We start from the raw sequence: 16,493 nt of genomic DNA on the forward strand, positions 1-16,493 counted from the left end.
TTCTAGAGGGCTAAGTCTTGAGGATGACGTTAAGCAGTGGTCCCTTGGCCCCAAAGGGTTGGAGTTGATACTCTCCAGGACAAGGCCAGCTGTGCCCATCAAAAGGATGATGAACATGGGTTGGGAAAGGAGTGGCTACAGTTGAAGTTGGTAAGATGCAGATGTCTTTTAAAGCCATACTATGTGAACTCTACTGGAGATCAGGAGGGTCCCTGAAGGGTTTGACTGGCTGTATATTAAGGGCCTGTCCCACCATGTAGAAAAGCACCCTAATATAACTTTGGCAAACCATTCTCTGTTATCCCCATCCCTGTGGATTAGATAGTGCTGGGCTTTTATCTCATTGTATACACACTGCACACAAACACACGTAGCCTATGGAGGTGTGGGGAGGGAGGATCTCTGAGCTCATGGTCAGCCTGGTCTACAAAGGGAGTTCCAGCATGGCCATAGGTACACAGAGAAACCCTGTCTTGAAAAAAAAATCAAAAATCGTGGGAGGCTTGTGGGTGTAGAAGTGCTTTTGTAGCATGTCTGAGAGGCCTGGGTTTGATCCCCCAAACTGTGAGGAAAAGACAAAACATCTCAGACAGAAGGGGCCCCTACTGGTTGCTAAGTCCTCACATGAGAGTGTGACTATCAGAAGTCAGTTCTCCAGTTGATTGTCTTGGCACCCTTGATTCTAACTCTAGTGGCCAGATTAGAAATGCGTCCAATGTTCCTTGGAACAGAATTTTTGTTAGCAGCTACCCTTGATGGCACCCATGAGTGGGTCAGGGCAATGATTATCCCCTTGAAACCTGGACATTGGTGCTCAAAGGAAGCAACCGAATTGCCTGGAGTACAGGTCTTTCCATCCGAAGACATGGGGGACGTGAGTCCTAAATATCACTTGGGAGTTTTGTGTTTTCTCCCTCACTTGTTTTAATAGAACTACTGGGAGAGACCTGGAGCTCTCGTCTCACTGGAGATGGGTGGCACCGCTTAAGTTGGAGCCTGTCCTGGAACTTGCTGTGTAGACCAGGCTGGCCTGGAACTCACAAAGATGCACCTGCCTCTTTCTCCCCAGTGCTGGGAATAAAGGTGTGCACCACCACTGCCCAGTATCTTAATCCCAACTTTTGAAACGCCTGAAACCAACTGTGACCGAAGCCAGTTTAGTTTTGTGTTCACTGGTATTATGAACCCTTTTCCTGTGGGCGAAGCTTAGTTAAGATCCTGGCTCTCAAAGCCCTATTGGTGTGGTAGGAAGTACTTTTAGGAGATCACTCAGTGCCGTAGAGAAGTTGAAGCTGAAAGGCCAGTACAGCCGGGGTCAAGCTTAAGATAGGGCCTGCTCTACACAATATTTGTTCCCTTGGGGTGAGTATAACCCTTGGAGCCTTGGGAGATTCAGCACTCAGGTGGGTCTGTGTTGCTTCTCAGTAGGTATGTTGAATACCTTTTTGAGCAGAGTGGACGGGGTCCTTAGTTCAGAGACAGCCACACTGGGGTGCTGACTTACATTAGCCCCTACCCCACTACATGTCTGGACATATACAGGTAGAGCTGTGTGTGTGTCTGGGTTCGTGAACTCAGCTGCTCCGCTAAGGATCCTGCGTGTATGGCTGCTTTGTGCCACGAAGCAGCCGGTGTGCGCTCCCTTTGGGTAGCCTGTTGCCTGGAGCTGTGCAGAGTGTACTTTCTCTAGGATGCCCCTGGTAGTACGAGCCCACACCCTCGTGTGCCGTGGCTGGGTGCGGCAGGTGGGCACCCCTTTCCTCTCGCAGCAGCCTCGGCGGCGTGTGGCAGGGGGTGGGGGGTGCCTCTGTTGGCTGCGCGCGCGCGCACGCCAAACTCAGCACGCGCCCGTGCGCGCGCCCCGCGCCTCCAGCCCAGCGCTCGGAGCGGCTTTCGCTGCCGCTGTCTGCTCCCCCGGGCCGCCGCCTGCTCCAAGCTGGGGCTTCTGTCCGCTGGGCCGCTCGCCCCGAGGCAGGAAAACGAGTTCGAAGAGGATGACTGGGCCCGTGAGTACCGCGACGGCTGCGGGCCGGGCGGGAACAGGGTGCGGGCAAAAGATGGTCTTGAGGCTGATGGCCCTCCCTGCGGGTGGCTCAGAGCCCTATCCTGGTCTCGCCACCCGGACCCCGACCGAGACAGCGGGCAGCCCCTCCCCCAGCTCACACCGGAGGGAAGGAAGGAGGGGAAGGAAAGCGCCAGTGAGCTAGGGAGACCGAGCCGGGCGCGAGCCGCCACCAGTTCGCTTGGAAACCGTTGCCACAGCAACGGGGTTGCGCTCCCCAGCAACGCGACTGCGGGGTGGCGACGCCCCCTCCCCCACCACGGCTGGGGGCGCGGGGGGGGGGCGGTAGCAAAGGGGGTGCACTGTGGAGAGAGCATCGCTCCTCTGGCCAGTCTGGGTGTGCCTGCCTGAGCACGTCGAGGGTGGGGGTGAGGGTGAGCGGCTCTGTGGGCACGAGCCGGCTCCCACGTGGCTGCAGTCGTCGCAACAGGACTTCCAGGATGGCTGCAAACGTGGAGGCGGCCCAGACCCCAGGCCTGCCTAGGGAGGACGAGGCCTGGAGGTTGGGTCTGGGGTCTTTGCCGGGTGACTACCATTGTTAGTACCACCACTAAAGTGGTCTCTTGCGACATGGCCTGGCCCAAAATTGCATTCTTTAGAGGTGATTTTTCTTACTAGGGAAGAGAAAATAAGCTAGCTAGCATCTCCCCTCATGGCTAGGGTATGCGCCAAATCATGGGCCTGCAATGAGCCTCCAGGACATTGCTGACCCGGGGAAGCTGAGTCTCAGGCCAGATGGGAGCGACCCAGCTCATTGTTTGGACTACAGTGCCCCTTTCTTATCTGTACACAATGCCTTGACTGTGGTATGGCATGGAGGCTGGCCTGCAAAGAGGCAGTGCCACATGGAGGTGCCCTGCCCAAGGGAGCCCCTCCAATGGCTGCTGAGTCAGAGGAAATGACCTCTGGCTTCCCTCCCAACCTCCTTTCAGCAGGAGAGAGAAATGGCCCCCTTGCCAGTAGGGCCTGACTCAGCAGATGCCAGCCCTGACCACAGGCTTCAGATACAGCACCCTTGAGACCACAACCACCCTACCTTTCTTTTACTACCCAGTGAACTATCTGGTGCCCAGGATCTGGGGCATTTGAGGCCTTGGCATAAGACGCCCTTAAATGGGTGCTACCTGGGAAATCAGGCATGAGTCTCTAAGGCAGGGACCTGGGGAATTAGTCACAGGTTGCTTTCATTTCTTGCCCACTCTGTGTGCAATTTGAGTGCTCTACATTCATAATCCCCTAATCCTTAGAGCACTTGTGCAAGGTAAGTTTATTATCCCTGTTTTAGAGATGGAGTCTCATGGGGCTCAGGAGGTGAAGAGACTTGTCCAAGGTCAAACCACCAGTAAGCCCCAGAGCTGGGTTTCTATTGCAGGTTCCTCTGCTGACACAGCCCCTCTTAGCCATGTGATCCGGGCAGGAACCTTTCCAGGGGAACCTTCTCAGCCTTCCTTCATGTTCCTCCAGTGAGGAAGTTCTCTGTTCAAGTCTTGGTGCACCTCTCCTTATGCCGACTGAATCAGCCAGCTTCCCCCTCCATTCAGCATAGGGTGTGCTATTGATAGGCTGCCTTCCTCTCTTCCTCCATCTTCTCTCTAGCTGAGCCCAAGCTCAGTCTGGCTGCCAGAGCCCCCTGGGAAAACCCCCAGCCCCTAGTCTCTACATGCATAAGCCCTCTGGCTTTCGCAGCTTGTAGTTCTAATTAGGAGAAAATCTGGCAAACGCAGGCCTCAGTGCTGGGTCCTGTGTAAGCCAGTCAAACTCAGAGGCAGGAAACACAAATGCTTCCACGGGTCACCGGGACAATGGGATGAGTGATGTAGCCAGGTACCTGTTCATCAATTAATGCCACCATACAATATGTGGACTTTGTGTATCTAGATCATCCAGTTTTTTAGATCAAGCATAAAAACTGGCCTTAATGAAAATGTTGGGAACGAAATGAATACTAAAAAAAATTGTTAGTCATTGGCCAACAAAACACATCCATGAGTTGTGTTAAAGTTGAAAGTCTTAACTCTAGACTATACACGGTCCATGGTAAAATGGAAGTGATTTCTGCTGGACCACCTCCGAGATGCCGGGTGTGTACATTGGGCTTAAAGTGATTTCACATCAAGTTGTGCCCCCCCACCTTAGGCCTTATTAGACAAGTCTTTTTTTTTAATTTATTCATTTTATGTGTGAGTTTTGCCTATATGTATTTCTATGCACCATGTGTGTGTGCTTGGTGCCTGTGGAGGTCAGAAGAGGGTGTTGTATCTCCTGGAACTGGAGTTTTGGATCATTGTGAACCACTGTGTAGGTGCTGGGAACTGAACCCAGGTCCTCTGCAAGAGTAAGTGCTCTTAACTGCTGAGCCACCTCTCCAGTCCTGAAGGCAGGTCTTATCATCCCTGTTGTACATGTAAAGAAATCACCTTAGGTATGGAGCTAGGATGGGATCACATGGTTCAGCTAGGGCAGAGACAGGATTTGAATTCATGCCTCCTCTTAGTGCTTGATCTGTGACAACAGGCTGCTCCTTATGAGATGTGAGCATTAGCTTTCCATGTCACGTGGCTTCCTCCCTTGAAAGAACAAATTATGTCTATGCTGAATGAGGCATAGAAACACAGGGAACCCCAGGAATAAGGTTTTCATGAGTATGGGCTTTTCTGTTTGGTTGGTTGGTTTTGTTTTGATTTTTCAAAACAGACTTTTCCTGTATAATTCTGACTGTCCTGGAACTTACTTTGTAGACCAGACTGGCCTTGAACTCCACAGAGATCCACCTGCCTCTGCGTTCCTGAGTGCTGAGATTAAAAGTGTGTGCCAACACTGCTGGCTGAGTATGGGCTTTCAGTGTCCTGCCCCATCCTTCCCATACTACCCATGATAGGGCCAGACCGGAGAAATGAGAGCATAGGACATCCTTTGTGCCCACAAATCCATTGGGGCTCCATGGCCTATTGCAGTTTCTTGGTGCCTTAGTTGGGTCACAGACCTAGGTCAGGACCCTATAAAGGCTAGGGTCCTAAGCCCTACTGGAAGTGAGGTTATGTCCAGCTCCATGCCAGGCTGACTTTGGGGGCTGCTCTCTCTGGCCTCAGTACATCTGGGTTGGTATAAGAAGGAGGTGTAGAAATGTCATCTGTGTTCCCTGCTATGCCTTTCCTGCCAGGACTGGGCTTCATGGTCTTCAAGGCTTTCCAGTCAATAAGTCCATGGGCTCCATCTGCCTCTTGAGTATTGCTGAGATCACAACTGTAGAGGCTAGTGATACCAGCAAGGATAGGATGACAGCTACTGTCCACTGTCCATCCTGACTTCAGTTCACTACACTGCCACCCTGTCTCCTGTCCTAGTCTCCTCTTCTTGGGCTTATGCCCAGGGATTCATCTTGTCACTCAGAGTCCCTATGACGTGGACTTCTCTCCATGCCTCCATGTCATTCTCTCCTTTTCATAGATAACTGGAGTTTTGGTTTGGTTATAACCCCCTCCAAGGGCCAGGTGTAGTGGTGCACACCTTCAACCCCATACTTGGGAGGCAGAGGCAGGCAGATCTCTTTGAGTTTGAGGCTAGCCTGGTCTACAAAGTGAGGTCCAGGACAGCTGGAGCTAAATAGTGAGACCCTATCTTGAATAAAACAAAACAAAAACCCCATGAGGGCTAAGAGCTGGGCAATGGCTTCTTCAGTGATATTTCCCAAGAATGAACCATAAGCTGACCCAGCTCCTGAAGTGTTCCCCTCTCCTACAGCTAAAATATCAAACAGGTAACTAGACACCTCCAGTCACTTCAACAAGTGCCTCTTAGCTACTGTGTGCTAGTTGATCAAGCCTTCAGTGATACTCCACAGCATTCCAAAGTCCTCATCCTGGGCTTCATCCTCATCCAGGGAGGTGAGATGGCTCAGGGTAGACTTGTCTGGGGAACAGTGGAGGAGGCCAAGAGGCCCTGGCAGGAACTCACTCTGGAGGCCATGATCTAGGTCACAGAGTCTCTCCGGCTTCACATCTACTGGGAAATTGTTAGAAATTTGAACTCCGAAGCCAGGTGTGGTGACTTTTGCCTGTAATCCCAGCTTTTAGGAAATGGAAGCAAGTGAGTGTCATGAGTTTTAGGCCACCCTGGGCTACTTAATGAGATAGACTAGAAAACATGGACTGAAGTCCCACCCAGACCTCCTGAATCAAGTGATGGTGGAGCTAGCCTTCTGGGTCTGGACAATCCCCTCTCCATGTATTCCAGACACTGCACAAGTTTCGTCCAAAACATTTACCCTCAGCCCAGAAAAAACAATTCTGCCCTTTGCAGAGGGTAGCTCAATCCTTCCCATAGTGATCCATGAGGAAACAGGAGCAAAGTGGATAGGAAACACCTGGGGGTCTTGCTTTCGTCCCTGGGTGTAATCCCAGGATGATCTAAGAAAACTCAGCAAAACCACATGCCCAAAATGCTACACAAACCAAGATGGAGTCCTGAGCAATGTTTAGTAATCTGCAGGAATAGAGAGAAAGAGGAATACAGAGAATGAGTAACATGGCAGATGGAAAATGAGTCCATCTGGAGGGCACAGTTCCCAACAGGGGAGGTGGGCAAGTGGCAGATGTTTGCTAACCAACAGTGTTTGCTATCAACAGTAAGACTTTGAGTCCGAATCTGCAGGTTCCCCCCCCGCCCCCCCGACGAGGGCCAAAGCATGAACAGAGGCAGGGAAGAGCCTTGGGGCAGGGGGCTTTGGAAAGTTTGGCCTGTTCAGTAGAACAGTTCAGAAGATCTGAATGACCCTCTTGATGCTGAACAACTGTTGTGCATTAGATAATATGCAGGAGGGAGGCGTCAGTGTGACTGGCCCTCTGTAGCCCCAGCAAGAGAGTGTTTAGCATTAGCTGGACACTAGGGTCAGACTATTGCCAGGCTATCTCAGCAGTGTGTTCTCAAGGAAGAGATTGCTCTCTGACCCCTAGTTTGCATACAGTGCAGTGAATGATGGTTCTTGGTCCTTACAGAATGACTTGGTGACAGCAGCACACAGATTTGGGGTTTAGTCTTTTGAGTCTGGCCTAATGCCCAGTCTGCGAAGCTAGATACCCTTAGGGCATAGTTTCCGGGAGCTGCCAATCTCTCTCCATCTTGTAGTACTTCCCTGAGCTACACCATAACAGGTGGTTCAAGGCCTTGACAGAAAGGCACAGGGACACACATTCTGGCTATTAGTTAACCTAACTACCAAGTTCTCACGCACTGAGCGCTGACCAACACTGGAATTTTTTTTCATAGCTCTCCACATGGAAAGTGGACAGCGACTGTCTCAGATCCAGACGAGCACCCTTCTATTTATTAGCTGTATGGCATGAAATGAGTCTCTCTTCTAAGCTTGTCATCCATCAGATGGTGGTGTGACCAGAAGTGACAAGGTGATGTTAATATTCTGCATGGAGCCAGATGTGGTGCATGCCTTTAGTGCCAGCAATGGGGAGGCAGAGGCAGGTGGATTGCTCTTGAGCTTGGGGCTAGCTTGTACTCTATAGTGACACCTGTCTAAAAACAAAAACAAAATGTAGATGGAAAGAGGGGACAAGTCCTGACCACCTGTCAGACCTTTTAAAGCTTCCTTTTATGTATACACTCAGAACCATGATGCCATGTTGTCCATGGTGGCCAGTCTTTGGGCCTCAAGCTGTCTTCATAGTGTCACCCGTACAACCCCCTCCTCCCTCCAGGCTCTTGACAGAGACTTCTAATTTAGCAAGCACAGTTACCTCCAACCACGGAAATACCTTTTCTGACCCGAGACTGTTTCTGCCCTTTTGGCTGAAACCTCTAGCGAGTGTCTGTTTTCTCAGAACATTCCTGTTCCTGAGGGCTCAAGGAAAGGAGAACAACAGATTTAATTAACTCCCGGTGACTGGCAGCATCGTGTTTTTATCTGGGCTGCGTCACCATGGCAGCCTCATGGTGGGGTTGTCGAGGGGGCGGGCAGAGCTATTGTTCGTACCCTTGTCTGCTCTGGAATGCAGGCCCAGGAGGATAGGGCTGGCATGGGCGCCGAGTGACACATGGCTGAAGGCAGCCAGAGTCAGACAGAAGCCATCTGGGGAAGATGGGGTGGCCAAGGCATGGCATCCTTTCAGCCTGGGTCTTACGCTGCTTGTGGGCACCAAAGCTGAGTGAATGTTGGTGTGCCAAGGGCAAGCAGTTCCTTGGAGCTCCTGGAAAACCCTGCTTCCCACGAGCTCAGGCCAGGGCTTTGCTGCTAGGCCTAGGTTCAAATTAGCGCAGCCATCTGTGCAGTTAACTGCTCTTCCAGTTCTCAGCTGTGAGTTAGAAGTAAGTTGTTACCCAAAGGGTTGTATTAAAGCTCCTGGTAGAAGGCACTGGAAAAGGGCCCTGGGGATGGTGACCCGTCTGTTGCCTGATGTCCTTAAGTAAGCAGTCTGGGCTCCTGAATTCTCTCCCTATGTAGAGATGCCCTCGGCCCCATGCTGTGATAGGAGGTGGATCCGAAAGATAAATCTCATCTAATTTTCCACCCCTCTGCAAAGAGGGAAAGGAATTGGTGGAAGGGAGGGGAAGGGCTGGAAGTAAGAAAGATGCAGCCAAGAGGGGTTTGCGCATGAGTAGGTGGTGAGGGAAGTCAAGTTGGGGCTGGAATCCGGCTGGCAGAGGCGCCTAGAGGAAGGAAAGAGCGCCTGGCCCACGCCCAGCACACCGCAGGGGGAGCGGACAAAGGCAGAGCAGTGGCAGCCGCTCGCCAGTCTCCTACAGGCGTGGCTAATATTTGGAAGCAGTGCAGGGCAGAAGTGGGCGCCAAGCGAGCTGCTGGTGGGCCTCCAGTTGGTGGACTGTCCTTTTCTCCACCCAAAATAACCGCGCCGAGACTACTCTGGTGCCCTAGTGTTCACAGCCTCGGAAACCACCTCGAAGCTGGACCCGGGGGTTGCGGGCGGACTCCGCGCGCCCTCTGCTGGCCGGTCTTGGGTCGCGTCGGCACGCGGTGGCCGGGTCTCGATTCGGGGAAACCCTATCAGGGGAACCTCGGGGCGTGACGTCATCCCTCGGTGACGTCACCCGGGCCCCGGGGAGTGCGGGGGTTCCCACCGAGGAGGTATCCCCGGCCCTGCGCGGGACGCGGGTGCCGTACGGGAGTCACCCAGGATCCCGGCGAGCCTCGCTGAGCCCTGTGTCTGCCCCGCAGGTCGCTCGCGGCCCCGGGTGAAGCAGGCCCGCGCCGGCCGGCGCCATGGAAAGGAGCGGGAACCAAAGTTGCCCTCCGCCGGCATGCGCGCCCATTGAGCCCCGCCGCAGGCAGCCCCCGGCCGCAGGTCCCCAAGTGACGCTGGCGGCACCTGGGAGCGTGGCGCGGCCCCGGGGCCACGCCGAGGAGCCCAGTGTCCAGTAAAGCTGCCGAGGACCTGCCTCTTGCGCCGCAGCCATGGTGATGTCCCAGGGCACCTACACGTTCCTCACGTGCTTCGCCGGCTTCTGGCTCATCTGGGGTCTCATCGTCCTGCTCTGCTGCTTCTGCAGCTTCCTGCGCCGCCGCCTCAAACGGCGCCAGGAGGAGCGACTGAGGGAGCAGAACCTGCGTGCCCTGGAGCTGGAGCCCCTCGAGCTTGAGGGCAGCCTGGCTGGAAGTCCTCCGGGCCTGGCGCCGCCGCCACCACCACACCGCAGCCGTCTGGAGGCGCCTGTGCACGCGCACTCGCACGTGCACGTGCACCCGCTACTGCACCACGGGCCCGCGCAGCCGCACGCGCACCCGCACCCACACCATCACGCACTGCCGCACCCACCGCCACCGCACCTCTCCGTGCCGCCCCGGCCCTGGAGCTACCCGCGCCAAGGTAAGGCTGCGCTTAGGCAGGCGAGCGCTCCCTGCCGATGCAGCGGGAGAAGCGGGCTGGGGTGGTGGTGGCTGGGCGAGGCTTCTGCGGGAGGCTGGGCCGACGACTTCATCCTCACGACTCGCTTCCCGTTCCGCAGCGGAATCGGACATGTCTAAGCCGCCGTGCTACGAGGAGGCGGTGCTGATGGCCGAGCCGCCCCCGCCCTACAGCGAGGTGCTCACGGACACTCGCGGCCTCTACCGCAAGATCGTCACGCCCTTTCTGAGCCGCCGCGACAGCGCGGAGAAGCAGGAGCAGCCGCCTCCGAGTTACAAGCCTCTCTTCCTGGACCGGGGCTATACTTCGGCGCTGCATCTTCCCAGCGCCCCGCGACCCGCCGCCCCCTGCCCTGCCCTCTGTCTGCAGGCTGATCGCAGCCGCCGAGTCTTCCCCAGCTGGACCGACTCAGAGCTCAGCAGCCGGGAGCCCCTGGAGCACGGAGCTTGGCGCCTGCCCGTCTCCATCCCCTTGTTCGGGAGGACTACAGCCGTATAGAGGGGCGCCCGGCGTCCCGGGCCCCGCGGGCGAACTCCTAGCCTGACTGAGGGGCTTTTTAAACGCTTCCCTTGGACTGTAGGGAGGGGTGGGGGGAGGGAGGGATTTCTTACCCCGTTTGTTACATTTTGAGGATAATAAAGGTGTGTGATCTGCTTTGGTACAAGCGGAGGGGACACTAGCTGCTTTAAGCCCAAGGTGCTAGTAACCAGGCATGTCGGACCCTAGGAAAGGAGCCTGAGTGCTGGCCTAGTGTGTGTGGGTGTGTACAGATAAATTGGCCTTCGGAAACCAAAGGTGGTTTTTCAGGGGCGGGATGTTCATTTTCCATCTAGCCTGCTTTTGATATCGCAGGGTAACAGAGAGGCGCGCCCCCTGTAGCCTCGGAGGTGACAGGAGCTGGGAAGCGGGTCATGAGGGCCGGCGCCCACGCCAGATCAACCCCTGGAGGCCCAGAGCAGCAGGCCCGAAGGGATCTGGATTTCTTTATTAACAGACATGAGCACGCCCCATTACATAAGTTTGTGCTTTAAAAAAAAAAGAAGAGAAGGGGGAGGGGGTTAATGTGAAAAAGAACCTAAGCAGAGAGGAAGGAATTGGGGAGGGGCCACCCAAACCCCTGGGTCCCATCTATAAGCCCTGACTTGAGTCACGCCTAGGACCTCCAGCCTGGGACCTGCCCGGCAGGAGAGGGCGGGAAGCCAAGGGGCCCCAGGTGGGCCTGATAATTCCTCTCCACCAAGCAGCGAGGACGAAGAGAAGGGGAGGGTCCCAGGGAGCCAGAGCCCACGAGCCATTTATTGCCATGTTTTAAAATTCGTGCAAAATATCTGAAGCCCTGGATAGAGAATACAAAGTGATATTTTTCCAAGAAACATAAAACTAGGAAAAGTGATGGGGGACATTTTCCCACCAGAACCCCCAACCCCCACCAGGTCCCAAGCAGGGTGAGGCCTCCACCCTGGCCGGCCGAGCAGAGAGACTAAGCTACAATCTGGTCTGGGTAGGAAGGGGGTAGAATCTGCAACATTATCTCAACTACCAACGGGAGGAAAACCAGTCAACTGTACAAGTCTATCAACTTTAAAAAAAAGAGAAGAGCTGTAAAAGTCGGGCCCTGTGGGTAGGGGAGCAGACCAACGCCGGCCAGCGCCGGAGTCCAGAGTGGGTGCCAGGCGGGCGCTGCTAACGCAGGAGCTGCAAGCCGACTGGCCAGAGGCTGCCGCAGGTGGGAGCCTTGGCGAAGGCAGCCAGGGGACAGTCGCCGCTACTAATCACCACCCTCGAAGCCCTCTTCCTCTTCAGGTACTGGGTCTGCATCCCAACAGGTGATGTCGATTTCTAGGATACATTAGGAGAGGAGATGGCTGGGCAGGTCTATCAGTTGTATTTCCCCGACCTCTAAGGGCTGTGCCAACTGTGTTTAGTGACACCGCTGGCCCTCACATCCCACTCTGTCCCCAGGGAAGTACTACCTGGAGGCTTGTTGTAGAATACAGGGGGCGGAGCCTTTGCACACTGCTCTTCTGATTGGGCGAACTCTTCCTCTTGTGATTGACTGAAGTATCCTTCACTGGCCTGTTGGATTAAAAACAACAACAACAACACAGGTTACTAGGACCCACCTGCCAGGACTACAGCTGATCTATCAGGCATGAGCCTGTTTCCCTGGCAACCAGAGATTCCAAGAGTGGTTGCTGGGGAAACACAGATGCCTGCCAGGGAACAAATGCAGAGATGGAAGGGGAGGGGAACAGAGCTGCTTCTCAGTAAGGATCTACAAGCCATCAACCTCCCCGACAGCCCTGACCACTGTTCCTCCACCCCTGTCCCACCTGGGTCCCCTCCTTTTGAGTGGTCTCTCCATTGGTCAGCAAGTGAGGTTCTGGCTCCAGCTCCTGCTCCAGGACCTGGTCTACCTCCTCTAGAGCTGAGGGCATAGTTAGGACCTGGGAGGCAGCCAGTGGCTCCCCTTCTACTTCCTCCTCTGGGTCACAGAAGGTGGCTGGAGGCTCTGGCAGCTCATCAAAATTAAGAAGGTTGGCACAGCCTTCGCCCACTGGTGGCAGCGTCTCCTGAGCTGCCTCATCCAGCAGAGGTACCTCTGCCAGGGAGGCCTCTGCACCTGAGGGTGGTGTGGGCACCCTGGGCTCAGCCTGAGGTGCTGAGGCCTCTTCCCCATTGCCAGGCCATAGATCAACGAGGCCGGCAGTGGCAGGGGTGACATTGTTGGCAATAGTGGTGTTGGTGGTGGCAGTGGTGGTCTCAATGGTGTCAGCTGCATGGGCATCAGCTACTGAGGGAACAGAGGCAGCAGGCTCTGCAGGGGCGGCCAGGACAGCCTGCTCTGGGCATTCTGTGCACATCAAGTCCTCCATGGGGCTGCTGTGCACCCGGAGAGGTTCCTGTGCCTGAGGGGGCTCCTCCGCACACCCAGCCCAGGCCCGAGGGGCTGCTGCGGCTTCAGCCTCCTTGCTGGTCTCTCCACCGTCCAGTCTGGGGGTAGACTCCTGGGCCTCTGTCACAGTGCACATAAAGGATACAATGCAGTCAGTCCCCCTGGAGAAGGACAGGTGCCCTGGCCACCCACTGAAGAGTAAGGGAGTTAGGGACGTCTGGGGAAGAACTACCACAAGGGCACCTTTCGGCATCAGCTGCACCCCACTTTCCCTTCACCACTGTGTTCTTTTTAAACCACCGGGTAGCCCAGGGAGGAAGGCCACATGACCAGTGATGAGCCGGTGCCGCTTAGAGAAGGCAGGTCTGATGGCAACACCACCGCTCTTCTCTGCTACAGCCACTTTAGTCCAATTCCCTCTGCGCTATGTTACTGTGGCAACCAGAGACTGATGGACGGATGGAGGCAGGCGGAACCCTTCTCTCACCTTGAGCTGGTGGGGGTGGTGGAGGTGGGGGTGGCGGCTGTGAGGATGTCACCTCACCCAGGGCCCTCTCAGTCTGCTCAGCAACAGGGGTGGAGGCTGTGCTGGAGTCCGACGGGCTCCGGGTTGGAATGGGTGTAGGTGCCATCCTCCGGTGGCTGTCCAGGTGGCTGCCTGTGGAACAAATGCCCAGGCCAGTCAGTAAGGGGCGGGGAGCCAGGCGGAATCAGGACTATCCACCTTGTCTTGAGGATGGGTGGGGGCTGTGAGCTCCCCAGGCCCCCCTAGGGGCCAGATTACTGCTCCAGACCCTGTAAACCAGGCCCCTGGGGGCCAGTGCCCTGCAGGGCCAGGGACAAGTGGCAGGTAGTACCTGCTCTGGGGACAAACACCAGCAGTCAGCAGTCAGGCTGGGGGAGAGGGGCTGCTGGGAAGCGGGGCCCTCCTTACCCCACCCTGCCGAGGCCTGGGACTGCTACCTACATGGGAGGGAGGAAGAGAGGTTTGGGGTGCGGTGACAGGTGATATAGGGAAAGGGAGTCCGTGGAGGGGAAGAGGAGGAAGAGGAGGAGGAGGAAGGCCCACTGTCCGATGCCTTTATGAAAGGGCAGTACGGACGACCTGCCAAGAGAGACAGACAGAGAAAGAGACAGAGGACAAGAGAGGGTCAGTCTCCCCCACCCCTGCCCCAAGGCCTCACCCACCCCTAGGGCCAGCCCTAGATGTCCAAGCCACCTTCAGCCAGGGTCTACATTCAGCCAAGCTGGGCCACAGCCTCAAGCAATCTGATGCCTCCCACCAGCCAGCACCAGATACGCACATGGGCACACACAGCCAGCCTCAGAGTAGCAGCACAAATGAGTATAGACGGCCATGCTCCGGGGACCCCAGCACATGACCAAGCCCACAGTGGATGCAAACATTCAGACCAGCAGACAAGAAACAGAAGGGCGCTTCAAGGGGAGGCAGAAGCCGAACAGGGACCCTAGAGACAGCGGCTCCAGGATGCTCAGACTAAAAGCCAGGGCAAGATCCCACCCTACATGCATCCACAGCCTTCAGGCCAGACCTAGTCCAACCCTGCATGGAAGCACCCAACACCAGCAGTGTATCTGCATCTACACCAAAGCTGCCCAACCGGCCTTGCCTATTAGCCATTGCTCAGCCAATGCCCAAAAGTGACATGGCCCCCCAACCCAGCCCCTCTGTAGGTGCTACCACCTGGAGAGCTGTGGGTAGAAGCACACACGGAAGGGGTCTTGCCTTCTCCAAGAAGTCCTTGGGCAAGGTTTGTTTTCCAAGAAGTCATCCCAAAGGGATTTAGGGCCATAGTCTGAGGAGTATGGGTTGGGCAAGGGTAGGGCCAAGGACTACCTGGTCGGTGGTTGAAGGGTGAGGGCACATCACAGCTGCCAGCAGAGGCGGACGCAACACGTTCTTGCTGTCTAAAGAACTCCCGTGGGTTATCGGGTCGCTGGGCAATAATGGCAGCTGCCTCCTGAGGGCACAAGGAGAGTTAGAGTGCTGGGCAGGGCCAGTTGGTGAGCCAGCCCTTGCCCATTCACTTGCTATTCCCCAGCTCTCACCTCCACCTCAGATTCTGACTTCTTCATCTGGGACTCTTCCTCTTCATCTCGCTGGTCACCCTGGAAACCAAAGGGACAATGTCCTGAGCATCTTTTCCACAACCCAGAAGGATCTCGAAGGTGGCGCTTTGCTCCCCTCAGTACCCGGCTACGCAGCCTTCTCTTCTCCTTCAGTGTCTTCAGCCACCTCATCCCCAGACCGGCCAGGCCTTGGAAACCTGCTTCGCTTACTTCCACATCTAACCAGGCACCCAGGACCGTCTGGAGCACCCTGTCTTTTAGCCAGCTTAAGCCACAGCAAGCACTGGCTGAATATGGCCTGTGGACTGGATAGTGTTCTGATGCCATGTTTTACATTTGCTTATGTGTGTCTGTCCACCATGTGCATGCAGTGTGTCCTCAGAGGTCAGAAGAGGGTGTCAGATCCCTAGAACTGGAGCCACAGATGGCTCCCAAAATGTGGGTCCTGGGAATTGAACCCGGGTCCTCTAGAAGAGAAGCTGGTATTCTTTACTTGCTGAGCCATCTCTTCAGCCCCTGATGGCAAGTTTTTTAATCCACATAAATTAAGCTGCTGCCACTTAAAGGTTCAGTTTTGAGCAGGGTATGGTGGCACACACCTTTGATCCCAGCACTCCAGACACAGAGGTAGGCAGATCTCTGTGAATTCAAGGCCAGCCTGGTCTATAGATTGGATTCAGGGCTGTTACACAGAGAAACCCTGTCTTGAAAAACAAAAACAAAAAGGGGGGGGGGCGCTGTTTCATACTGACTGAAAATAAAATCTGGTTTTGTCACTAGGGACTGTACCCAGGTCCTCACAGAAGGCAAGCAACTGCTTTACCAGTGACTACACCTGTAGCCTTTACGTTTTTATTTTGAAATAGGATCTCATTAAACTGTTAGGCTGACTTTGAACTTACGATTCTCCTGCCTCACCTGGCTTTTGTGTTTTGAGATAGAGTCTCTCACAGGCCCCTGAGTATCTAGTTTGTATTCTCTATCTCTCTCTGTCTCTGTGTATCCCCCACCCCTATCCCCGACACACACACAACAAATCTGGGGCCTTGTAAATGCTGGGCATCTGCTCTACCACTGAGCTGCATACTCGGGTCCCTAGTTTCTCAACACCATGGTAGCCAGAGATAAACAGAAGATGCCTTGCCCCGGAAGTGTGCCACTCTGCTCACTGTAGTCCCCCACTCTCTAATTCCCATTTGGCTATTTCATGACTTAGGTTTTAAGACTGAAACCGGCAGCTGTAGGTGAGCAGGCCCCCTGCTTGGCTACATTCCCTTCCCCCAATCTGATGAAGAATACTTCATCATCCTCCAACCCCACCATCCATCCCAGCTCCAGCTCGCCCACATACTCTGCTGGATGTGGACATAAAGTCCTCTGCATGCTACAGTCACAGCGCCTAGAATAGTCATACCATTTCCCAATTCCATGCTTTGGCACAGGAGATCAGCCCATCCCTCCCAAATGCCTGACCTATCATCACCAGAGTCCAGCTTTTCAGTTTAAGGTTGCTTCTGCTTGGGCACTACTTCCAGACCAATAAGTCCCTGGCTCACTCAGGTCATTTTCCCTC

The 16,493-nt window shown here is 54.9% G+C and overlaps 2 protein-coding genes across 2 annotated transcripts in view; one reads left to right on the forward strand and one right to left on the reverse strand.

The window, feature by feature from the left end:
- Nucleotides 1–1,842: 1,842 nt before the first annotated feature.
- Nucleotides 1,843–10,594, forward strand: Prr7 (proline rich 7, synaptic). Its single transcript, XM_036189115.1, has 3 exons — nt 1,843–2,006; nt 9,246–9,894; nt 10,034–10,594. Exons 2-3 carry the CDS (start codon nt 9,483–9,485, stop codon nt 10,429–10,431), a joined length of 810 nt encoding a protein of 269 aa, XP_036045008.1. The 5' UTR covers nt 1,843–2,006; nt 9,246–9,482; the 3' UTR covers nt 10,432–10,594.
- A 308-nt stretch (nt 10,595–10,902) lies between these two features.
- Dbn1 (drebrin 1) overlaps nt 10,903–16,493 on the reverse strand; it is a 5,988-nt gene continuing 397 nt past the window's right edge. Inside the window, exons 2-8 of the mRNA XM_036188934.1 lie at nt 16,241–16,304; nt 14,900–15,241; nt 14,688–14,811; nt 13,317–13,487; nt 12,267–12,949; nt 11,907–12,009; nt 10,903–11,772 (exon numbers count right to left, since the gene is read on the reverse strand). Of these exons, the coding sequence (XP_036044827.1) occupies nt 11,702–11,772; nt 11,907–12,009; nt 12,267–12,949; nt 13,317–13,487; nt 14,688–14,811; nt 14,900–15,241; nt 16,241–16,304 (1,558 nt within the window). The 3' untranslated portion in view covers nt 10,903–11,701. The remainder of the gene's footprint in view (nt 11,773–11,906; nt 12,010–12,266; nt 12,950–13,316; nt 13,488–14,687; nt 14,812–14,899; nt 15,242–16,240; nt 16,305–16,493) is intronic.

The sequence above is a fragment of the Onychomys torridus genome, chromosome 5, assembly GCF_903995425.1.
Source record: "Onychomys torridus chromosome 5, mOncTor1.1, whole genome shotgun sequence".
NCBI classification, from domain to species: domain Eukaryota; kingdom Metazoa; phylum Chordata; class Mammalia; order Rodentia; family Cricetidae; genus Onychomys; species Onychomys torridus.

What these genes read in the sequence shown, in the direction of transcription:
- Prr7 (XM_036189115.1), top strand. Translation starts at nt 9,483, where the DNA reads ATGGTGATGTCCCAGGGCACCTACACGTTCCTCACGTGCTTCGCCGGC. An exon ending in CTGGAGCTACCCGCGCCAAG is followed by an intron (nt 9,895 to 10,033) that starts GTAAGGCTGCGC and finishes CCCGTTCCGCAG; the next exon opens with CGGAATCGGACATGTCTAAG.